This window comes from Leptidea sinapis, chromosome 45 (genome assembly GCF_905404315.1).
Source record: "Leptidea sinapis chromosome 45, ilLepSina1.1, whole genome shotgun sequence".
Taxonomy (NCBI): domain Eukaryota; kingdom Metazoa; phylum Arthropoda; class Insecta; order Lepidoptera; family Pieridae; genus Leptidea; species Leptidea sinapis.
This window is the reverse complement of record NC_066309.1, coordinates 6,319,935-6,345,691: the sequence shown is the minus strand read 5'-3', so window position 1 is coordinate 6,345,691 and position 25,757 is coordinate 6,319,935. Positions and strand designations below refer to the sequence as shown.

The window sequence follows — 25,757 nt, the reverse complement described above, 5'->3', positions numbered from 1 at the left end:
TTACATTATCTGATTGAAAAGAGTGGCCGTTAAGTTTCTTGTATGTTCTTCTCACAAGCTCAACCAGTTACGGCCACATATGGAGTATTGCTGTCAACTCTGGTCTGGCGCACCTCGGTATGAGCTCGATCCATTTGACCGCGTGCAACACAGAGCAGCTCGAATTGTCAGGGACCCAGTGCTCTGTGAACGGCTGGATCACTTGGCGTTGCGTAGAGACGTCGCTTCATTGTGTGTCTTCTACCGCATTTATCACTGGGAGTGTTCCGTAGAGGATGATCAATTAACACCAGGTGACTCGTACGCTTTGTCCTCCTTTTTCCATAAATAAAAAAAAATTAAAATAAATATTTATAGCGGCGCTTCAAAACCGCTTAGTTTAAGCCCAATTGTATATTTTTTTTTTTACTTTGACTTAAAGTTTTTGTGAAAGTGCATTGCAATTTGCATCCTGACATGTCACAAGTTGATTTAATTCCAGAACTAAGTGGCTAGTTCTCATGGGGGCTATAATATAAATATTTTAATTTTTATAAAGTAACAAGGGGCCATAAACAAGTATCCATCCCTACTCTGTGGCCTGTACTATGCTATCACATAATTACATTACCTAAATAAAAGTGATTTCATTAACATTATTAGAGTAAAATACACCTCATTTTTTCGTTGAAAGTGTTTAACGCTTGATTAAGAATCTGATCCGTAATTTCGCCGGTTTGTATACAGGGGGCGTAGCTCAGATGGTAGAGCGCTCGCTTAGCATGCGAGAGGTACCGGGATCGATACCCGGCGCCTCCAATAGAATTTTTTTTTATTTGAAATCTAGAACAAAAGATGCTAATTGTGTGTAAACATTTCGATAAGTGATGTTGTTTTATTTGTGGGAAAATAAATGTGATTCAAAACGTTATATAATAATTATACAAAATTATTATTATATTATGATTATGGCATTTGGCAAACCTCTAGGCATAAAAAAAGGCGTTTATTTTCTCAAAATTGCTTCCTTTAGAATTATTTTTGATTAAATTTCTAATATACTAGATACTACTACCGCTTCGGAAACGAATGGCGCTCTGAGAGAGAAGAAATGACCCAAGAAACTCTCCCAGCATTCTTTTTATGCGCTTGCTTGGCTTTAGGTTGCTCTCCTTATTATCAAGGCGTTAGGTGTTTATTATATTGGACATTCTTATATATAAAAATGAATTGCTGTTCGTTAGTCTCGCTAAAACTCGAGAACGGCTGGACCGACTTGGCAAATTTAGGTCTTGAATTATTTGTGGAAGTCCAGAGAAGGTTTAAAAGGTGAATAAATAGGAAAATGATGCTTAATTAAATAAAAACAACAAATTTGTCTTTCCTTTGATGTGTCCATACATAATTTCTATGAGATAGTTTATTGACGCACGGTTTGACAGTTCTGCTGTGAAACAATTTCATTACGACAGCAGGGTGCATATTTTACGAAGTCATTTTTGATGTTATGATATATTATTGACAAATTCATATAAAAACATTATTTTATTTATTATATACAGAACAACGTCTGTCGGGGCAGCTAGTCAAAAATAAATAACAAAAGATACTCATTGCCTGCATAATTTTGACACATATGTAGGTTTATAGTACGTTGGTTTAGGTTAAAATAACAACTTGAATTATAACAGTTATACATATAATCAAAAAATAAACGATATAGAAAATAACATGTTAAAATGACTACAAAATAATAATATTATAAAAGTGACTATATTTAATAAAATGCTTGTAAGCCAGTGGTTGCTCTTCCCAATATCAATGCATGAATATCGTGTGTTCCTTCATAAGTATTTACTGCCTCAAGATTCATAACGTGCCTTATAATATGATACTCGTCTGACACTCCATTTCCGCCAAGCATGTCTCTTGCAACTCTCGCAATCTCCAACGCCTTGCCACAATTATTTCTTTTAAGTAATGACACCATCTCATGCGCAGCTAAACCCTTATCCTTCAAACGACCTACTTGTAAACAGGCTTGGAAGCCAATACTTATTTCAGTCAACATGTCAACCAATTTCTTTTGTATTAGCTGATTCGAAGCGAGCGGTCTCCCAAATTGCTTCCGATCTAATGTGTATTGTCGAGCGATCCGCAAACATGTTTCGGCGGCCCCGAGCGCGCCCCAAGCTATTCCATACCGTGCGTTATTGAGACATCCAAAAGGCCCTCTCATTCCTACTACATTGGGCAATAAATTCTCCTCCGGAATAGCGACTTCGTCGAGCAATATCATTCCCGTTGCCGAAGCCCTTAGAGAAAATTTTCCATTGATTTTAGGCGTATCTAAACCTTTTTTCACTTGAGCTCTCTCAACTATAAAACCTCTTACTTTATTTTCCTCATTTTTGGCCCACACTATAAGGATATCCGCAATTGGCGAATTCGTTATCCAAGTCTTTGATCCCGATAATACGTATGTTTTTGTTTTGGCGTCATACTTTGCTCTAGTAACCATACCACCAGCATCACTTCCAAAATTAGGTTCGGTTAAACCGAAACAGCCAATTAGCTCACCTTTGGCCATTTTCGGTAAATACTTTTGTTTTTGTTCCTCTGATCCATACATGTATATGGCTCCCATTGCTAAGCTACTCTGGACACTCATTGCAGACCTATACGCAGAATCTATACCATCCAGTTCTCTTGTAATCAATCCATAGGTGATACTAGAAACCCCAGCACAATCATATCCCTTAATCGTACATCCGAGTACACCAAGTTCACCCATTTCTTTGTATATTTGTTTATCAAACACTTCGTTTCTATTAGCATCTACTATCCTAGGTAGTAACTTTTCATTACAATAAGCCTTTACAGAATCGCGAACTGCCTTTTCATCATCAAGTAATTGTCCTTCCAAATTCAATGGATCCTCCCAATTGAAACTTACTTTTGTTCTGTTTGGACATGTTGTCGACAGCGTCCTTATACTTGAGTTGCTTAGGACAGACCACACTTTAGTGAATTTATTAAGAGTCACAGCCATTATAACTGTATAGCACAACTTCTTAACTATACACTTGATCAAAAGCGGTAACTACAACAGTTGTTATCAGTTGTTTACAAGTTTCCGTCGAACTGTATTTGCTCGTTACGTAGTTTCACCCACTCATTAATATTCCACTACACAAATGTGGGAAGTTCGATTATAAAGTTCGCTTCCCACTAATATAAATCTTTAGTAACTTTAAATATTTAGTATTCAATGCGCAATATAACCTCAGAATTCTACAATCTACATTACACTACATTTACTTGTGAATTGTGACTATCTTCATATTGCTATCATGTTGTGACGTAATCGTATCGCCGAGCTCGTCACACACACACTGTTACTTATTTATTTATAGATGGACGCCACCACGACAACAACATGTTTTTATAAAACGTGTGCGCGCCCGCGACAATGCCCGCCTCAATTGAGGCATATTTTTTCAATTATCTTTTTAAGGTGAAATTTCTTTACGCATTACTTTAAGTCAAAGTCAAAAAAATCTTTATTCACTGTAAAACTTTATAAGCTATTTATTGCAAGTCAGGATGGAGTACAAAAGTTACAATAGCATTCAAATGAGTATAACAATATTCATTAATAAAATTTAGAACATTAATTCCAACTATCTTTATAATTCAAATAATCTTTCACATTTTAATATGCCTTAGATGTTAATTTATTTATACGATACATTAAATTTTTTTAATAGGTAGTATTTTAATATCACTTGGAAGTTTATTATAAAATATAACACAATCCACTATAAAAGATTTAGTAATTTTACGGAGCCTAGTAGATGGAATTGTGAGTTTATGTTTGTTTCGAGTATTGACACTATCCACATCACTATTCTTTTTAAATTGGCTAATATGTTTATGAGCGTATAGGAGGTTCTCGTATATATACTGGCAGTGTACTGTCATAATATTAATTTCACTAAACTTTTGTTTCAATGAAACCCTTGAACGCATTTTATAGACTGCTCGAATTGCTCTTTTCTGCAGCACAATTTATATAATAACCCACCGATTGTATTTATTGAAGTTAAACCTTCTTTATTCGCATTAAGGTATTTTTGTAAACCGGGTGCGTTACCGATATGTTACCGACACAGGGTCGCGTCGTTTGTGAAACGCTCGAAATAAAACAATTTAATTGTTGCGCAGAAAGTGTTACAACACATAAGTAAAAACCGCATTCATATCGGACTAGCGGTTTCTCAAACTGACACAAGCGATATATTATTGGCCGAATATTTTAAACGGTATATTTTAGTTAGATTAGAACCACGTGTATAAATTATTTTCTTAAAAAAATATATAAAATTTACAGACACTGATCGCTCACAAATTTGTTATAGTAATAGCTTATTGTTAACTAACAAATAGAAAATTCCGCATGTTTGTGAATAAGATAATAATTTATCAGATACCTTGTAAGTATTATATCTGTTAGATATTGTTGAAAAATAAATAAGAGTAGGTACCTAGTTGATAACTGTTCATATGTGGTAACTTAATATTTTATGCTAATTTATTTCATAATTTAGGTTCCTTAGATAAGACTATTTGATAAGGTTTTATCAATAATATTATAACAGTTATAACACTCATGTATCTTGTTTATATTTACAATAAGCAGACCATCATAAGATTCAAAGGTTTTTTTTTGCACTCCAGCTTCAGCACGAACCATACAATCGATAATAGAGTGTTAAAAAAACTATAAAAAATTACGTCGCCTAAACTACTAAACTTGTTAGTGATCTAACTAATTAAATCTCCCAGGAATACAATAGAATAATTAATCGAACGGTTATGTAGGTACACCACAGGTCTCATCAGTGGGAGGCTCCTTTGCACCAGATGCCGGCTAGATTATGGGTACCACAACGGCGCCTATTTCTGCCTTGAAGCATTACTGTGTTTCGGTCTGAAGAGCGTCGTAGGTAGTGAAATTACTGGGCAAATGAGTATTGACAACTTATGTCTCAAGGTGTCGAGCGCAGTTGAGTGAATTTTTGAGTTTTTCAAGAATCCTGACCATCACTGTACGTCTTGCTCGTCTCGTCCCTTATTTTCAATTAAAAAAAAACTTACGTATCTTCAAGCGGATATTAAAACTACATTTTATTATACGGTTGCTACATCCAATAATGATCTTTGTTATAATAAGCGAAGCAAGTTATACTTCAGAAAATTACACTAAATTTTCATATAAAATATCCCAAGTGGAATGTAAAAAAATTAAGTAACTCCTTTGGGTCGGAGCATAGTTTAATAAGTTAGGTCCTTACTAGCCTGCTCTTATTACATACTTTCCAACTCCGACGTAGAAAACTTGCACGAGAATATAAAAATTTTAACAATGATAAAATTATTATGAACTTTCATGTTAAGTGAACTGCTTAATAATAGCGATTATAACGTTTTCCAACAGTTCGTACATTTAATTAATCAATAAATAAGGGTACCATTTCACTTTTCCTTTCTGTCGCTGCCACCAGATATCTAAACTACTAAATTTAAAAAATTACACCAAGTCTCTAGTCCTTCTAAAACTCGGCGATAGCGCCATCTTGTGGGCGTTAGAGACCTAGAAGGGGGCGTTAAAGGGCCAAGAAAAAACTGGGGGAATGGGTTGTTTGATTTGTAATATCACTGAGATACTTTATTTTAAAAAATTTCGGACAAGGGTGCTTGTGCACCCTTCCGTGATTTTACGGATCCATGAAAAAATTACTAATTGAATGTATGACGGCCACTTTGAAGAATCATGGATACGAATTTAAAACGTATAGTGCTCACACGGTCTAATTAGTTTATATTTCTGCCCTGTATGATGGGATGAAACTAGGAATACTTGTACTGGACTCCCTTTTATACACTCGTATAAAAAATATTTTCAGAACAATATATTTATAAATAATAAGAGAAATAAGTTTGATAATCTGTGATTTAAAGCTGCTTAATAATAACGATTGTAACTATTTAGCAGCATTAATTAATCACTAAATAAGGGTGCCATGACATAGTGCCTATCCTTTCTGTCGCTGCCAACAGATATCTAAGCCAATACGTAATTTAAAAAATTACACCAAGTCTCTAGACCTTTCTTTCATGTATTTAAAGCAGTATTTGTAAAAGTGGGCGATAACGCCCCCTTGTGGGCGTTAGAGACCTAGATGGGGGCGTTAAAGGGCTAAGAAAAAAATGAGGGGCATGGGTTTATTGATTTGTAATGTAACTTTATATTTAAAATTTCGAATAAGGGTGATTGTGCACTCACTAATCTGTAATTTTATGGATCCACGAAATAAATACGAATTGAATGTACGTTTTTGTATGAGGGCCACTTTGAAGAATCACGTATACGAGTTTAAAATGTATGAGTGCACACACGCTCTAATTAGTTTATATTTCTGCCCTGTATGATGGTATAAAACTAGGAATACTTGTACTGGGAGTGTTTAAAATATTGGGGGCGCTGAAAAATAATTGATTTTCAGGATCTTATATTTATTAAAAACTAGCTGACCTGGCAGACTTCGTACTCCCTCGATCGTTAAATAAAAGACCTAAACTTTTGTATAAAATAAACTTAAAACAAATAAAAGGAATCCTTTTTTAAGTGCTATTTACCTGTGTTTTAAGGAAGTTTATTTTTTACCTCCTCAGAAAGTTAGATAGCTATAAAAATTCTAATTAGTTATTCATTTTAAACTATAATTTTTATTTTATTTCTGAACGACGGGGGACACATCAAAGGAATATTTTCATATACCGAGTATTTTCATATTTATTCAACCTTTAAACCTTCTCTGGACTTCCACAAATAATTCAAGACCAAAATTAGCCAAATCGGTCCAGCCGTTCTCGAGTTTTAGCGAGACTAACGAACAGCAATTCATTTTTATATATATAGATATATAGATAAAAGAAATAAGTTTGATAATCTATGATTTAATGTGACGGGGCGAGTGGCGAGCGATAAAGGCCATTATATTCATGTGTCTTGAATTGCATATTTCTTGGAGAGTGTTGCAGCAAAGCCATGCGCGTTTCAAGGAACTAATAACACGCATTACTGCCTTCTTTTGAAGTCGGAAATGGAAATATTCGTCCTGGGTTCAAGCATGTATTGATCCTGTATTTTTAGTCGAGCAGCGCTATTTGATCAACATCACCGAATTCTTTGAATTTCGTAGGAGGTTTGTGTAGGTTTTTGTCACGGTTTTCTCCTTCATCACACTATATTATGTGATCCGAATATTCACTATGTTCTACTGAACTGTACTGCATTCCGAACTCCTAGGCGACACTAAATGCCGGCGACCTTGAGCGATATGAGTTCACGGCTCCTATGTAACAAAGCCAATATTTTCAAAATACTTGCGTCGAAAATGTAACATTTTAACAGGCGCAAACAGCTTAATTGCTTACAATCCTCATTATTGATTACTAATCTGAATAAATGTACCTATACAAAAAAAGTAAAAGCTATAAGAACAACTTTTACGAGAGTGGTATACTAAACAAATGCATCATTCCGAGAAAAAACTTGCTTAACTGCAAAGAAAACTGGTATTTCATAATAGCTCTGGAGTATTAATTAAAACCAACAGCAAGCACTAGCAACCTATAAGTAAGACTTAAGGGTATGTGTAACAGGATAAAGTAGTGTTCATAGCTCCAAATGCTATATTTTCACCACCAAACTTGTCTAAAAACACCTTGTTTGCGTGTATTGTGTTTACCCTTCGCCTTGACTTTGACATTCACGCAGCACGTACAGAGTGTCTCTAACAGTGTGAACCTGGGACATAAGCAGCATTTCAGTGGTCCAATATAATGTAAAATCATCCGTTGGTGGCGAGAATAGCTCTTGACGTATCTCTTCTCCTCCATTTTGTGTTTTATTTTATGGATAAGGAGGATAAACGATCGTACGGGTCACCTGGTGTTAAGTGATCACCGCCGTCCACATTCTCTTGCAGCACCAGAGGAATCACACGAGCGTTGCCGGTCCTTAAGGGAGGTGTACGCGCTTTTTTTGAAGGTCGACCCCATGTCGTATCGTCCCGGAAATTTGTTAAGTATAATCTGTTTTAACTTATTATTTTTGACAGCATCTCTATACACTAATAATAATTCAGCTCGTTGAATATCACCAATTATTTTCGGTACAAAAACCCCCAATTTTTGTAATGCTTGTGAAAGTAACAATAGCAAGTTATGTTCTAAAGCAAAATACTCGTAAAATATCAACAGGAGTTGAAATTATAACACTACCGTAGAACTGAGCGTAAATTAATAGTATAGAAACTAAATTGCACACTCGATTATGAGGTTATATTCGATTTAAAATAGGCAGTTTTGCAAATAACATCTTTATAATGATATAATATGGATACGATATCTGATTAACGGTAAAATTAAATATATCTCTGACTACATTTTGCATGGTAGATTGTGACCTTTTCATCATATCGAAACTGCTTTTATTTACGGACTTTAGATAAAACACTGTTAAATAAAGACAGTATGAATACAGTTCACATTACAATTGCTTAGATTCCAAAAATTACAAGAATCATAACTAGAATTATATTAATTAATTAGATTGTATAAAAATACGCAATTATTTTTATACTTTTTAGTGCATAATCTATTGTTTTAAGAATAGTGTTATTGAAGTCGGTTGTTTTTTTGTTAAAATATTTTTTGCTAACAGACGATCATAGATGAAGAGATAGTCTTATGTATGACGAAAATACACCTTAATAATTATTAAATTCTGACGTCATGCGCACGACTTATTACACAGGCACTAGGACAACATAAATATGGTAGCGGTGATAGTAATGTCTTTCATAGCGGTTGAAATCATGTGTCATCCTAGAAAATGAACCAGGACTTCATATGCAGTTGAAAGGTTCATGCACAATGTAGGTTTCACTTCTGATATGTGTACTTTATAGGCACGCAATTTTTTTAATGCTTCCACACCAAAGATAACACCACTTTAAATTTTAAATCTGATGAATGGTAGGTATCTTGTAAAATTATTATTAAAACAAGACAAAATACTGCTTGCATATCCGTTTAAATAAAGGAAAACGCAGAGAGAATGAATATGGTTCATTTGCTGTTCCGAAACGCAATTCTTTAGAGTACAATAATAGCCCAGCTTGTTTGTGGAAGCAAAAAGAGCAACTTATACGACGCCGAAAAATGCTCGCACAAAACTTACAGGAGCTAAAAAACTTTAAAAAATTGCAGCAACGTGCAGAGAGCCGTGAGCGGACAGTATGTCCTGTTATTTACGACCCCGAGCTAAAACCACGGCGTTATGAATGCAAAAAACTTCCAACGAACGACAATAACGCTTCGTTTCTTTGCTTATTTAAATAAAAATTTTTGCTCAACTCATTCCGTCGTTTGCTACGTTTTACTTAGCTGAACTACACGAGAAATGTTTTTTCAAACGACTTTACAAATTTAAACTTACATTTAATCATGTAAAAGTTTGATTATCATTTTCTTATGTAATAATTTAATAACCATGATTTGATTTATAAATATAAGAACATCAAAATATTTTTGATGCCATCTCATTTCTTTTTGTAGATAATCCAACTTTATTCCTTTCTGGTACCTTCTACTTCTTTAATACCAACAACAAGTTTTTCTCAAAGCCTATCAATGTCTCTATGAGTTTTTCTCGGAGAATTTGATGTTACAATTTTTCACATATCTATTGTATTCATAAATTGAAAATTTCTGCGCCTTAATACTTCCAAAGAGGACATTAGTTAGATGGAGCTCTCGAAAGTGTAACGTAAAATTGCAACATAAACACCAACTTCATAAATATATATTAATAAAGAATTCTTTATTTCGACCAACAAATGATCATAATGTGTTAGTAACAAAGTAACTTAAAACCTAGTGTTAGTACACGATATCTTAAAATCTAAACCTTCCTAACTTAGGACATGATCGACTTGTCAGCACATGACGTATCATGTATGATACTGCTGTAGTAGTGGTTCAGGTACTGACAATCGAACCTGTGAGAAACTGCTTTCAGAATACCATTGGGGCTAGCCCGGACTCTACGCAACAGGGATGTACACCGCTTACGCATATTCGCGTAAAAACAATCTACGTGCGCCTCAGCAAACATCCCCGACGCGCTGCAATGCCGTGGCAGCCCCAATAACATTCTGAACGCAGACCATTGTACTGCTTCTGCGCATAGTCGACCCACAGACTGCTCGTGTAAAATGAGGTGCAGTAAGCTTTGAAGAGTGTAATTTTTACTGGCACGGTACAGCGAGCAAATCTGCGGAAAATATGTATATCGGATTATAAAGTTATTTATGCAGTTAGTGTACCTAGGAAACTGGAGCAAAATTGTTTTTGTTTTTAGTTTTTTCTTCATTTATACACCTAGTCCTAACTGTATTCTAAGTTTGAAGCTTCTATGTCAGCTAGAACTCTAGAAGTGCCTTAAACTTTTGATGATCGATCATATATTAGAAGTCTCCCAGATATTTTAAGCTTTCTACTTACATACAAGTCAAAGTGACACCACAGGGTGAACAAAATATATAATCTTATAAATTATGCCTAGCGCCAAACATTCTTCAAACAGACAACAAACTCAACGGCCACTGCTTTAACTCTTCTCTCTTTCAATATTATGTAGATGAATATTTTTTGTTGCGTCACTGTCATTACTTCTGGTTGTGACGTGGGGCGGGTCGTTCCTTTCCCTAAAATATGGTCGAGGGAGGCGATAGCTGGTCCATGGTACATCCTCGTGAACGGGTGCTACTTGTGGTGCTTGCTTCCTATTCTAAGAATAAAATTTATTATATTTTTATAATGGCGAATTGAATGCTCACTTAATAAATGCATCTACTGTACTCAATAACTTTTGTGTTATTTTGCTCATTCGTGTTAGGCATTGAATATTTGACGATTGAGTATTTTAATGCATCACTACATACATATATTATAATTGAAATGATTTGTAAAACGATGAAGCTGTAACTATTGATTTAAAAGAGTGGCAATGAGCTTCTTGCCACTTACTCTTATTAAAGCTCAACCTTTTCCGCAGTGGTGGTAAATGTAAAAAGAAAACTTTAGACATTCATAAGTGTCATTTTCAATATTATTAATTCTATTATATTTTGCATCTTCTCTCCCATATTGATATAAGTATTTTTGTAACATTGGGAACCGTTATTGGTTAATTTTAATAATGTATATAATCTATTCTATAATTATTGTTAATACCGCTGCTTTCCAAAATAATACCTAAATAAGTAAATAATTTATTTTACCTACTTCTATGGATAAAGTGATTTTGATTTGTCTTTGATTAGATTTATAATGAGAATAATAACATTTTATCATTATTCTCTGAATTGCGAATACTTCTATTCGCAATTCATTTGAGTTTTGTTATTTTTGTGCATTTTCATTGATATATCTAGAGCACTTCTCAATTCTCATGGCAAAGTCAAAGTCAAATAAACTTTATTCAATCAGGCTTTTCAATCCTCACTACAAATATTTCTTTCAAATTACTGAATTTGCCATTTGTTACGTTCGTAAAAAGTTGAGCTCGTGAGAAGAACATACAAGAAACTCAACGGCCACTCTTTTCAATCAAATAGAGTATTTTCCAATGGCTGTAATATACATAACAAATTAGTTTGTAAGGTATTGCAACCAATATATTATGCGTCGTGTTTAAATAATATAAATTATTTCATAAAAGGTAATAAAGAATTAACTATATAAATATAAATTATCATATATTGGATGCATCAAGCTTTAGAACTTGAATTCAATGTTAGTGTAAGGATGCTTCGTGAACATGATGGTCGTGATTACTGTCATAAATAGTAATTGCATCCAACAAATACAATTATTTATTCACTATAACAGGTCCACCTGGCATCGTATGCAGCAACCGTTCATGAATTGACATCATGCCGGCCATCGTTCCCTCCGCACATATTTGAGGGAAAGAGATGACCCGGCAAACGACGCCGTCACAAGCCATTCAGTGAGCATGACGAATCATGTTATAGCATACCTACACATGATAACTAAAAATCAAAATCAAAGCTTTTTCGTCAGATTTTTTTTATGAAAATACGGGACGATACGATCAGGACGATGGTAATTGATACGCCCTGTCCATTAAAATGCATTGCCGCTTAGGATTCTTGAAAAGCCCAAAAAATTCTGAGCGGCACTACAATTCGCGCGACCCCTTGAGACATATGATGTTAAGTCTCATTTCCCCAGTAATTTCACTAGCTTCAGACCGAAACACAGGAAAGTTTACACATTACTGCTTTACAGCAGAAATAGGCACCGTTATGGTACCCATAATATAGCCGGCATCCTGTACGAAGGAGCCTCCCACTGGTATGGAGCATCTTAAGTAAATAACGAATCTCTCAAAATCATAAGTTATATATAACATGTAACTTACGATAAGTGTGTACCAAGCCTGGTATTTAATCAAATAGTATTCGTTACTATCGAGTATGCTTTAACAAAGTGTGTATTCACATGTCTGAGTCTTCTATAAATTATTCACTATCTATTTGCATGACAAACGCAAGGGGTTGGATGGGGTCTTACATAGTAACACATTCACTTGTTAAACTAAGGCCATTGATTCCTTTACACTTCCTCGTTGCTATTACAAGATATGGCATTGTTCAATTTTGACAATTCTGTGCATATATGAATAATAGGTTCTATAAACTTAGTATTATATTTTATTATTTTAGTCTGACAAATTAGCAAGTCATTAAATCTTTTTGGTCTTGTTACTGACAATCATTCATGATTATTTGAGAAGTTATTGCTTTGCATATCTTGAATTTATATAGTAAATTAAAAGTCGGCACTATTAGCATTAGAGCCTTTTGTATGTTTTTGCATCTATGTATATAGAAATATAGAATTACCTTGTTAGGCAAGTTTCCCTCGAGTCTTTGAATTCATTTTAGCATAAAGTAACTACCTATTTTCTAAAACTATAATTATGAAAAGGCATAAAAAGGCATAAAAGGCAATTATTTTCTCAAAATTGATTCCTTTAGAATTCTTTTTGATGTCATTTCTTATACTACTAGATACTAATACCGCTTCGGAAACAAATGGCGCTCTGAGAGAGAAGAAGCGGCGCTGGAACTACTACTAATCACAATCTTGTCCCAGGCTGACCGATCATTTAGATATCAGCAGTGGAGTAATAGGATTTACGACAGAGCCATTTTTTATAAAACATTTAAATTTATTTATAGATAATGCCTGAACAGTGGCTGGGACTTTATTATAGAAGTGTATACATTTACCCTTAAAGCTATTATGTATCTTATGAAGCCTACTAGAATTAGTTACAAGCAATCCCTTTTGTCTAGTGTTATAATAATGAAAATCACTATTAAGGGCAAAAAGGTGACGATTTTTGTGAACATATATTAAATTTTCATAAATGTACTGACAATGAACAGTCATAATATTTATTTCTTTAAATTTTTCTTTGAGAGACTGTCTATAACCAAGCTGATATATAGCACGAACAGCTCTCTTTTGCAGTGCAAACACTATATCAATGCAGCAGCATGACCCCATGGTAATATACCGTATGTCATGATGCTGTGAAAATAACTAAAGTACACTTATCTAGCGGTCGCAACATTCGTGTATTTTCAATCATTACACGATTGTGGTTTCCAATATATAATTACATATTATGGATCCAAGCAGGATTACATAATAGTTGAAAAATACTACTTCGTATATTATGCAATGTATATTTACGAGTATACAATAGTTTGGAGTACGAGTTTAGATAATTCCCTATTATTATAACGAGAAGTTTTAATGTTAGTTTTTAAATAACACAGTGTTGAGCAAAAAGGTGACGAATTTTGTGAACATATATTAAATTTTCATAAATGTACTGACAATGAACAGTCATAATATTTATTTCTTTAAATTTTTCTTTGAGAGACTGTCTATAACTAAGCTGATATATAGCACGAACAGTTCTCTTTTGCAGAGCAAACACTATATCAATGTCAGCAGCATGACCCCATAGTAATATACCGTACGTCTCTAAATAATACCACTGCAGAAGGATATTATGACGAGATATGCACAAAAGTTATTAAACTAATGTCAAGCAGAATTGGTACCCGCACTGACGCATTTAATTAACATATCCTTTTCTTATGGTTCTTTTCCTAAAGAACTTAAAATATCCATTATTAGACCCCTATTCTAGAACGGAGATAAAAATTAAAAGAAAATTACAGACCCATTACTCTCGTGCCAATCATATCGAAAATCTTTGAGAAATGTATGTGTTTACGGTTAAAGGAGTTTAGTAATAAATCTTATATCTTTAAACGAGCAATTCTTGTATATATATATATATTATCTGAATCTCGGAAACGGCTCCAACGATTTTCATAAAATTAAGTATGCAGGGGATTTCGGGGGTGATAAATCGATCTAGCTAGGTTTCAATTTAAAAAAAAATGGTTTTATCCATGTTTGAATGAGAAACAGCTACAATAACATTAGAATACAAAGGTAAATTTCGCCACTATATACAAGACTATTATAGCTCAGATGGGACATTGGGTGATCCGGAAAGCAGAAGACCCCGGTTCGAGTCCAGATGTCCTATTAGTTTTTTTTTTGTTCAAGTTTTGTACATTCTTAAAAATCCGAGCAAGGCTCGGTCGTCCGGATATTTTCATTTAATTAAAGATGAACAATTTGCCTTACAGAAAAAATAGATCTACTAATGATGCAATCTATTCTTTATCACTCTCAATTGTTCAAAACATTGACTACAGTATTGTACTTTGACATGTCAAAAGCTTTTGATCGAGTGTCCCATAACATATTATTAAAAAAATAGAATCATATGATACGGGGGCTTTTGTTAGATTGGTTCCGATTATTTTGAATAAATTGGAAACAAAGTGTTATTTTACTCGCACTAATAATATTAGTGAGAAAGTTACATACAAATCTGAATATACATTTAACCAGTGTGGTGTACCTCAAGGGAGTGTCCTGGGGCCTATTCTATCTTTGCTATAAATCAATGACATTATAGACGTTAGAAATAATAAAATATTTTCGCGGACGATTTTTTGATAATTTTTTAATCTGATATTAAAAACTTTGATTGAAACACATTATTAGTTAAAAAGATTAGACAATTAACTGACATAGATACGCGACTAGTATACTTTAGTTATTTCCATAGTATTATGTCCTATGGTATATTGCTATGGGGCAACGCTGCCGATATTCATACAATATTTGTGCTGCAGAAGAGGGCTATTCGCACTATTTATAACCTAGGTCCTAAAGAATCATTGAGAGCAAAATTTAAAGAAATTAACATCTTGACTGTTGCTTCTCAAAATATTCTTGATAACGTAATGTATGTTCATATGCACATAAGTGAATTTGCCAGAAACTGTCATAACCATAATGTTAACACCAGGAACAGACATAAACTTATGATGCCTACTACTCGGCTAAGTCGAGTTAGTAAGTCTTTTGTGGGGCGATGTATATGCTTTTACAACAAGATCCCAGAAAATGTTCAAAACAAAAGTATAACGTTATTCAAAAGAATTGTTAAAAAACGTTTGTGTGGTAAAGGTTACTATAACATAAATGACTTTCTTAATGATACCACAGATTGGGAATGGAGCGACCGCCCTCAGGCTATTAAATAATAAGTTTAATTGTACAATATTACTTTGTTAACATATTTATTCGATGAAAAAAAAAGCCCGCTGAGCTTGTTGCGCCCATTCTTCTCAGGTCTGAGGCATTCATTTTGGAATGGGTGGTAGTTTTTGACTTTCAATAAGTGATGTCACATCCTATTTTGAATAAAAATATTTGAATTTGAATTTGAATATGCAAATAAAGAATGATTATATTATAATGAACACATATATAAACGAAAAAACTGTTGTGTAACCCACATCTTCATAATAAACATCCTAAGCTTGAAATGCCCAGACTAAGTTGCTTGAGTAATAAATCCACGTCATTAAATTCAGAAACTTCTTTAAAAGCAAATTATAAAATTACAACATCAAAGGGAGTGACATTGCCGAAATAGACTATCGCGGATTGCTCAGCAAACACAAATGGAATAGTCATGTCGCTTAAGAGCCAGAAATAGGAGAGAGTAAGTATCTCGAAATACCCACGTATATTCACGATACGAACCGATTAAGGTATTGGAAATTTTGGGAGAATTGTTTTCGAATTAGATTATTTAAAGGTATTCGATACTGAAATTACTGCCTAACTATTATTTAAATACATTAAATAGTTCTCAACAAATTGAGTTTGCTGTCAGATGATGATTGTAAGAAGAACCAACCATAAAAAAACTACGTTTAAAAAAACCGACTTCAAAAACTGAAAAGTATCAAATAAGTAAAAATTCAATTACATACACCTCTTATGCAAACCTTTAACTTTAATATTAAAAAATACTTTTATTTGTAAGTGCTACCTATTAATAGGTTTTAAGTCACCAAGCCCTAAACAAAATAAATTAATATATATTACTTAATATTATAAACAGCTTACTTACTGTAATTATTTAGGTTGTCTGGCCACGCATGTCTGTCCGCTTGGGTTGTTTTGTTTTGTTCTAGACGATGCTATCCCGCTCAAAGTCAGGCGTGGCGAGTGTGGGTACCTTTATTACATTTGGCTTGGCACCGCCTTCAAAGCTATCAATATGTAGCACATACAAATAAAAGTATTTTATTAATATTAAAGGCAAAGGTTAGCATAAGAGGTGTATTATTTTGATTCATTTTTTATTTATTTGATAGATACAAGAGTGAATGGACCGCGATGAAATAGATAATTGAAATGTCCAATTTATTTTATTTATTCGGAAAACTTACAGTTAAGTCCAATACAGTTTTCACTTACTTGTATTAACAATAGCAATTATTTTAATATACAGTCAAGTAAAATACAGTAACTTAGCAGTAAAGTACGTATTTTCTTAAAGAATTCTATAATATACCAGCTAAATCTATTAAAGAAAATACTTTACTAAATATGGTTTCTTACTCAAACTACTAAAGAACATAAAATAATATTAATAGACAGAACATCGGGTCAGAATTATAGCTAACTAAAACTTACATAATTATTTATTACATTATAATTTACTAAACCAATATTTTGAAAGTAATGATTTAATAGTGTTAGGCTTAGAGTTAAATATATCAAACGTGTGGAAGTCAGGAAAGTCAATTAAATTGTTAAAATTACTTCCAGATCTAATTAAAAATCACAGATATAATAATCACAGGTATTTAAATATCACAGAAACTTACGTGTGTCTTTAAGATTGGTGTCTGCGAAGCTACGATAAAAAAATTGGATCGAAGATTTGTTCGTTGATACGGTATCGACTTCCAACACTCGACTCGCTAAATCTGCGCGAATCACCGGAAGGAACAGGTTCTACTTCAGGGTACATTAGTTTAGTAATTAATAGACACAATCAATCAAGAGTACCTTTGCACAGGATGCCGGCTAGATTATGGGTACCACGGCGCCTATTTCTGCCGTGAAGCAGTAATCTGTAAACATTATTGTGTTTAGGTCTGAAGGGCGCCATAGCTAGTGAAATTACTGGGCAAAGGAGACTTAACACTTTATGTCTCAAGGTGACGAGCGCAATTTTAGTGCCGCTAAGAATTTTTGGGTTTTTCATGATCCTGAGCGGCACTGCTCGTTTCGTCCCTTATTATCATAAAATAAAATAAAATCTTTCATTCGAATAAGTCTCTTTATAAGAAACAGTTTTACAGACCTTAACATTCACCTTTTAATTAGTTTAAAACTTGTAGGTACGAAACAAAATTAATGTTAAAATATTTCAAATGTATCCATTCCTAACAACTTTGTAATTTAATGACAAACTTTGTTTAGGAGTTTGGACGAAATGAAAATAACCAGGTCGGATTGAAATTGAAGGCATTCTGTTTCCAAGTTACAAACAAGTATGACAAAGCAACATGGTGCAGGTACTTTGACTAAATAATTAGAACTTTATATGGGATCTTTTGAAGCTGTAAATCCACCTGATGTTAACCGGAATCATCCCTGAAGAGTAACATCACATCCCTCAAACTCGGAGTCAATTTTGACAAGGAAAAAGGCATCCAGGTTATGGGAAGTGGTTAGGTAGGTCCAACAGTGAAGCTGAATGATCTTCCACGTCTGGGATTTAAGGGTTCAGCAGGCTTATTGGCGTTTAGATCAGTGCTGAAACCCTTGAACTTTATGATAAAAAGCGAAAAAAGTAATAGTATGGTGAAAAACATTGGAAAGGGAAGAGAAACTAACAAAAATGAAAGGAAAAATTATTTACGGGCGATCTGAGGTCGAGAAGTGGAAGTAGGAGTAAAAAACGGCTACTCTCGATTTCTATGGAAAAAAGTGTAAAAGTAAAGTTACACATAACCTAAAAATTTATATGAAAAATTCAAATATTCAAAGTTTGTAGATTTTTATTTTTATCGTTTGCAAAAAAAATCCATGAATTTTCTTGAAAAGTTACCTTTTTAAATCCCAAATACACTGTAATTTTTTGATTTGAAATATATATTTTTTTGACTTGTAGTTTCTTTCTTTGAGATAAATCATTTTATACCCTTAAACCCCAACTTCCACTTCCCTAACTCAGCTCGCCCGTAAATTAATTTTCCATAACCTCAAAATTTATGTGAAAAATTCAAATATCCAAGTTTGTCGATTTTTATTTTTATCATTTACAAAAAAAAATCCATGAAAAGTTGAAAAGTTACCGTTTTAAATCCCAAATACATTAAATTAAAAAAAAATAAAAACAATTACATACAACTCAAACCTATTGATAAAAGAAATAATTTATTACTATCTAGTATTTGAGTATCAATATTTACCAACCATGATTAATGGATGTTTCAGTCTACCGAAATTACGGCCAATAACTTAGGTTTTTACTTTGAGTAATGTATGCATCATTGAGCACTATATATGGACACAGCTATTATTATAATGGTAATAAACAATACAGAAAATATTCATAAGGTTATTCAATTGACATTCTGTTCATTAAACGTGGAAAATTCATTCAGGCGTTGTTCCAAGGCCCTCTCATTTTCCGACCGTTTCGGCATTAATTCACCGCTGAATATTCTGCCGACTTCCAACTTTTAAATGCAAACTCTTAATGAGGATATGAACCGATCTTACAAAACTGATTGAATTGATTGATCATCATTTATGTTTTCTCTGACTAATACATTCGGTAAAGCTAGTAATAGGAGACTTGTTTGAAGCATTTATTAATTTATGTAATATTTATGAAAATACAAATTTTAGTTTACATGGTGTCTCTTTTTGGGATTTCATAATACTTAAAACTATATTAATATATCAATGTTATTTTTTCCAAAGGTCAACTCTTCATTTAATTTTGATAATATATAAATACCAAATATGTAGAAAAGGGCTTTGCCGGCCTTTAATGAAGGTGTACGCCCTTTTTTGAAGGGAGCCATATTCTATCGACCCGGAAACACCGCACTAGGAACGTACGTGGAAGAAAGTTCCTTGAAAACTGCACAGGAACGCCATACATCCAGAGTGTGGGGATGATATTTTAATTTGTGGCGTATCGCACGAAGGTGGAATTCGGTCAAACAGCTCTTCGGAACACTCGCCGTGATAGATGCGGTAGAAGACACACAATGAAGCAACGTCTATACGCAATGCCAGGTGATCGAGCCCTTCACAGAACCCAGTGGGCCATCCCAGACAATTTCAGCAGCGCTGCATTGCACGCAGTTAAATGGATCGAGCTGATACTGGGGTGCCACTGACCAGATATTACAGCAATACTCCATATGTGGCCGGACATGGGCTTTGTAGAGCGCTAGAATGTGGGCCGGCTTGAAGTATTGCCGTGGTCTATTTATGACGCCCAGCTTCTATAAAGCCAATTTAGCTTTGCCCTCCAGATGATTGCGAAATTGGCAATCGCTCGAGATTTTGAGATCCAGTTTCTTCAGGTTCCGGATACTAGGCTTCAAGGGAGGTGCTGTCGAAGAGCGATGACACAAATGGGTTTTTTTCGTGGTAAACGGAAACTTGAATCTTCTGGGGGCTAAATAGGATAAGGACGAGGATAAATTAATCAGGCAAATATTTCGGTTGATGTATCGCAGTCTGAATCAAAATAGATGAATTATGAATTGCACAATTTTCCAAATTAAATCATTTTAATTACATTACAAAATATTTATGACTTTTTACTTTTAATATTCGATTTCTGTGTCATCAGAATCATTTTAACAAATATTAATATCTTAATTATAACGAACATAGTTAATGTGAGTGTAACAGCCAAGAATATGTACACATCTAGCATAGTATAAGCCCACCAATTAAGTTCAAGAGCTGGACTCTTCATGTAAGGTGCGCCATTATTTCGAATAACATACTCTAACCAAAATACAGCAGTGTCCAAAGCAGACATAGGCCTATCCAGATATCTCCTAGAAACTTCCTCAGCTTTCTTTTTATATGCATCAGTATTAACAAATTCACTAAGTAATTCAAAAAGATTTTCCTCGTTAATATCATGGTAACGAAGTATACGACCAATTCCCAGTTCTTCTATGGAAAATAGATTATTTAGCTGATCTCCGTAGATTGGAATTCCAATGATGGGAACTCCTCCGTATATTGCTTCTTGGGTTCCAATAAGTCCACCGTGTGAAATAAACACTTTTATATTTGGATGATCTGAAAGCAATACAAAAAATATACTGTGAGTAAAAATTACAACATCCACAATTGACTGGCAATAGAAGAGGTCCCTAAGAATGATTGAGAGAAAAATTTAAAGAAATAAACAACTTAACTGTTGGCTCTCAATATATTCTTGAAAATGTTATGTATGGCAGGCACCAAAATGTAACACCAGGAACAAACATAAACTTATTATACCTACTACTCGGCTTAGTTGAGTTAGTAAAGCTTTTATGGGGCGATATATATGCTTTCATTTCAAAAGAATTGTTAAAAAAAAGTTTGTATGGTATAGGTTATTATAATATAAATGACTTTCTTAATGATACCACAGATTGGGAATGGAGCAACCACTCTCAGGCTATTAAATATTGAATTTTATTGTACGATGATACATTATAACCACATTTTTATGAAAAAAAAAGATGCCCACTGAGTCCTTTGCACCCGTTCTTCTCAGGTCGGTAATTTTCGTTTTTGACTTTCAATAAATGATATTTTAAATAAAAATATTTAAATTTGATAAATAAATTGGCCACACGTTCGTCTGGTCGATCAGTGACTCCGCTTACTTACGTCAAACAACATCTCCTCTGTTTAGTATTAATATGTATTTTATTTGACAATAAGGGACGAGATGAGCAGGACGTTCAGCTGATGGTAATTGATACGCCCATTACAACGATTAAATGATATTTAAGTTATCAAATTGAAGATAAACTCATTAGTGGATATGACTTAAAGAAATACCTAATGACCCATTTAGTCCCACATTTAGAACTAATACCGAATGACCTATTTAGTTAACATTTAAATATTGAAGCGTTGTTTCACATCTGCCATTATTGTAAATACTAAATCACTTCCTAGTTCTTACTCGCTGGTGATCCTTAACTTAGCTATGCCACTTCCAGTACCTTTTTATTTATTTTTTTTTTGACTTAAACTGACTTTAAGCGCTGTATTTATCCGGAGCCGTTGTGCTGGTCTTATTACAGACATATTATTATGAAACATTTTGTTATGATAGTTTGTGATGCGTTATATTCTTGAATGCACGTCACTGTTATTACGGATAATGAGGTGTTGCAGCTTATTATGAGGTGGGGGTCAAACACTAACATTACATTTTTTTCCTAAGTACTGTTTGTACATGTTTTTTTAAATATAATTTTAAGCACATAACTTTTTATGAGGTTTTTAATTATAATACATCTATTGAAATATATTATTTACTAAACAAACGTGAGACATCATTGGAATAATTGGTACGTTAAAACACAGACTAGGGATAGATACTCACGTATTAAGCTAAAGTAAAAATATTTAGCATTTTTTGTATGACAATAAGGGTCGAGACGAGCAGGACGTTGATAGTAATTGATACGCACAGCCCATTACAATGAAATGCCGCTCAGGATTCTTGAAAAATCCAAAAATTCGAAGTGGCACCACAATTGCGCCCGTTACCTTCATATCACGCCCATTCGAACACTGCAGACGCACTTCTTATAATGTTTAGCAAGCTGTCATATTATATGTATTACAAGAACCTTTTAATAAGTTCACCAAATGAATCTTGAATTGTATCCCATTCGTAATTAATTAAAATATATAGTAATCATAACCACACATAACGCTTTTCTCTACTTAACGATTTCTATCAGTAATCTCCCTCGCCACACAACTAATACATGCTTCAATTACCTAAAACACCATCGAAAAACTTATTAATTACTATGTTACCATATTTCTATACATACTAAGAATGTCTTTCTGCGGAAACCATTGACGAGTGATTACGTTGTCTGATTTGCCTTTCAATTCATCATCCTCCCATTTCCATATCACTGTTTGTCGAAGTCTTCTAAATACGTTTAAAAACGCTTGCTTCTTTTCATCGGGTAATTCAGAACTTCTAACATTTGATCCAAAATTCACGTAAACAACACCATGCTTTGCTTCATCTAAAATTGTTTGAAGGTCCTAAAAAAATGCATTTTAACATGTTACTTCTGAACTATAACTTAAACTTAATAACTTAAACAAAAATCAAAACATTACCTTTGGAAGGGTTGTGTTAGTTTTTGTTATGTGGACTCCACCAATTTCAACAACATTAGGCAAATATGCTATGGATGAATCAACGCTAAAATGTCTATTCACCAGCATCAATGAAGCATTCTTTTGTATATCAACCAAGTTAGGTATTGGCTGTGGTAATGCAGGTATATATTTTCTCATCAACTCTTCCTGTTTACTTAAATACCAGTATTTCCACCAAAATAATTCATACAATGAAAAATACATGTTTCTTAATCGACCAAAGAAACTTTTTGGATTATCCAACATTAACAATTCGTAAGTTACAGTAGACCATTGCAATGGATTTCTAATAAAAAAATTGTGCTTCATACAGTTTCCAAAAGAAGTTACGAGAGCTAAAGGAGCTTCGTATTTATGAGCTAATACATAGAATGCTTCTTGAAAAAACTGTTCGCTGATAACTAAATCAAATTTTGCATCACTTCTTAAAAGTTCCTGAACAGCAGGTGATGCTAACGCCATTTCAGTTATAGCTAATCCACCAGGCCATAAAAAATTTTGATGGAATACTTCATCAGACAAATCGGCCATAGAAAAGACGTTAGGTCTTTCGAAACCTAAAAAATATATTGTTATAAATTTGAGTTATTGGAAGCTAGAATACAAATTACCCCCTTATTCATAAGTCTGGTAACTTAAAGCATTGCTAATTCTCACTCTGTCTTCTTCTATTGACCTAAGTCAGAATGAGAAAAAAACACTTCTAAGCGGCTGTTTAAAGTTAGCGGATCATTATGAATAAGGGGGAAAATGTTTTATTATTATATTTGTAACATACCAAGACTGTCCCACACTGATGTTGCCTGTACTTTTATCTGGTGATAGTTTGGCGGATGTTCATTCTCTTTATATGCAGTTATAACTGTAACATTATGTCCTCTACGAGATAATTCCAAGCCTATAGTTCGCATTGATATATAGTGTGATTTCGCCGTAAACGGAATTATATAAAGTATATTTGCTGCATGGCAAAAAGTCAAATAGAATACTAATAAAATAGTATTGAGTCTAACCTGAAAAATAGGCTATTTAAAAATCGTACCTAACTCACAAATAATTCAATATGGTCAACGAAAACTTTATAAACAATATTTCTATTCAATGAAATAAAGATTTCAATTCTAATAATTTTATGGCCTTTAATATATAATATTATTATATTGTCTTTTTTACATAAACTTACCATTTTAATATGATTTTCTAGTCACAAGTTTAAACATTCGAACACACAACAAAGAACATACACCAACTGATGTCGAGGTACAACTAATATTTACGTAAATGAAGTAATATTAGATAAGTAGGTACTTACAAAAACGATAATAAGCTCCCGTGCTTAGAGTCTTTTACATCTACTTCGTTCAATAACACTGCGAGATAAGAATAAAATATTTCTCAGTGCAGTAACTTCTGATAATATGAATTGTATGATGTTATAATTATTATAATATGATATTATGTAAGTATATTAAAAGTGTATAAGCGTACTTACATAAAATCATATTTATGTTGAATGAATTTTTAACATAAGTAGTTAGAAATATAACTCTTTCTTTTTTTTTTAATAGCAAAGTGTTATAAGTTAACGTTAGCTAAGTGGTTTTCCTATTTTCACAATATTTCATTATAAGTAGGGAACTGTATTTTTTAAATAAAGTAAAGTACGTGTTAGTGAAAGGTTGGAGCACTACTAAATATTGGGTATGTCTACTAATATTGGCTATCCCTACTAATATTATAAATGTGAATAATATGAAGTTCATTTCTAAGTAGATAGTATTCAATGGATGATATGACCACGACGCGACGTGACCTAAATAATATATTATATCCTATAACATTACATCTATACACAAAAGCTTTAAATTATTGGCTAACTTGTCTTGCTTATGATGAAGTAGAAATCTTCTGATCAGACTGACATGACAAACACATGCATTCTATATATTGAACCAAACAAAGGTCCAAAATCAAACCCAAATGCACACACTCACTCACACACACACACACACAGTTTTCAAACTTGTTTTCATTGTGCTATAATTGTAAAATTTGTTTTTTAATCATTTCTGTTTATTTCTATATTGTTTATTAAATAAAATGTATCTGCTAAGGAAGTTGCGAGATATTCCCAATACAAGTGTCATAAGAAAACTTACTGGGAAGTCTCAACCACTAAAAATGTATATGTAATCTTTGAAATAAAAAAAATGTATTATATTATTTATTATTATTAATGGATCCTATTTGCACACACACAGTAAAGGGTACAGAAAAGGACATAGGGAATTTTACTCAGGTGAACTATAATAACGAATGAAGGGCGTAAGAATGCTGTTGAAAAAAGAGATTTATTGCCAAGATTCTCGGAATTAGGTACGTATAATGAATTTGGGATTATTTATGAAAAATAAATCCTTACTTATATTACAATTAACGATGTAACGTTATTATTGATATTATGATTTCAAAAATACGCATATCGATTCCAAGGATCTCGCGGTCGTAGTAGAGAACGAAGTCGGGTTCATTTTTAAAAACAATATGGCCGCTGCGTGATCTTACCATAACCACAGTATTGATTTCGAGGTTCGTAGGGTAGCTGAGATCAAATTCAAAAGTAATAAATTTGTTTATTGTCAATTTTTTATTTCATTCTAATCATAATATATACATGCCTATGATTAAGG

General features: G+C 33.3%; 2 protein-coding genes and 1 non-coding gene across 4 annotated transcripts; 1 reads left to right on the top strand and 2 right to left on the bottom strand.

Moving 5' to 3' along the window:
- The first annotated feature begins 725 nt into the window (after positions 1-725).
- Trnaa-agc (transfer RNA alanine (anticodon AGC)) lies at positions 726-798 on the top strand. The gene has a single exon. It is a non-coding gene; the product is annotated as a tRNA-Ala (tRNA).
- An 863-nt stretch (positions 799-1,661) lies between these two features.
- On the bottom strand, positions 1,662-3,319 carry LOC126977405 (glutaryl-CoA dehydrogenase, mitochondrial). The gene has a single exon (XM_050826191.1). It carries the CDS (start codon positions 3,029-3,031, stop codon positions 1,757-1,759), a length of 1,275 nt encoding a protein of 424 aa, XP_050682148.1. The 5' UTR covers positions 3,032-3,319; the 3' UTR covers positions 1,662-1,756.
- A 16,271-nt stretch (positions 3,320-19,590) lies between these two features.
- Positions 19,591-24,530, bottom strand: LOC126977393 (UDP-glycosyltransferase UGT5-like). Of its 2 annotated transcripts, none has more exons than XM_050826169.1 (5): positions 24,380-24,530; positions 23,846-24,080; positions 23,026-23,624; positions 22,725-22,947; positions 19,591-20,955 (listed from the first exon to the last, which is right to left on the bottom strand). In XM_050826169.1, the coding sequence occupies exons 2-5, from the start codon at positions 23,976-23,978 to the stop codon at positions 20,450-20,452; spliced, it is 1,461 nt and encodes a 486-aa protein (XP_050682126.1). In that variant the 5' UTR covers positions 23,979-24,080; positions 24,380-24,530; the 3' UTR covers positions 19,591-20,449. The 2 variants fall into 2 exon arrangements, with proteins under 2 accessions (XP_050682126.1, XP_050682125.1); XM_050826168.1 differs by lacking the exon at positions 24,380-24,530 and adding an exon at positions 24,251-24,365.
- Positions 24,531-25,757: the final 1,227 nt, after the last annotated feature.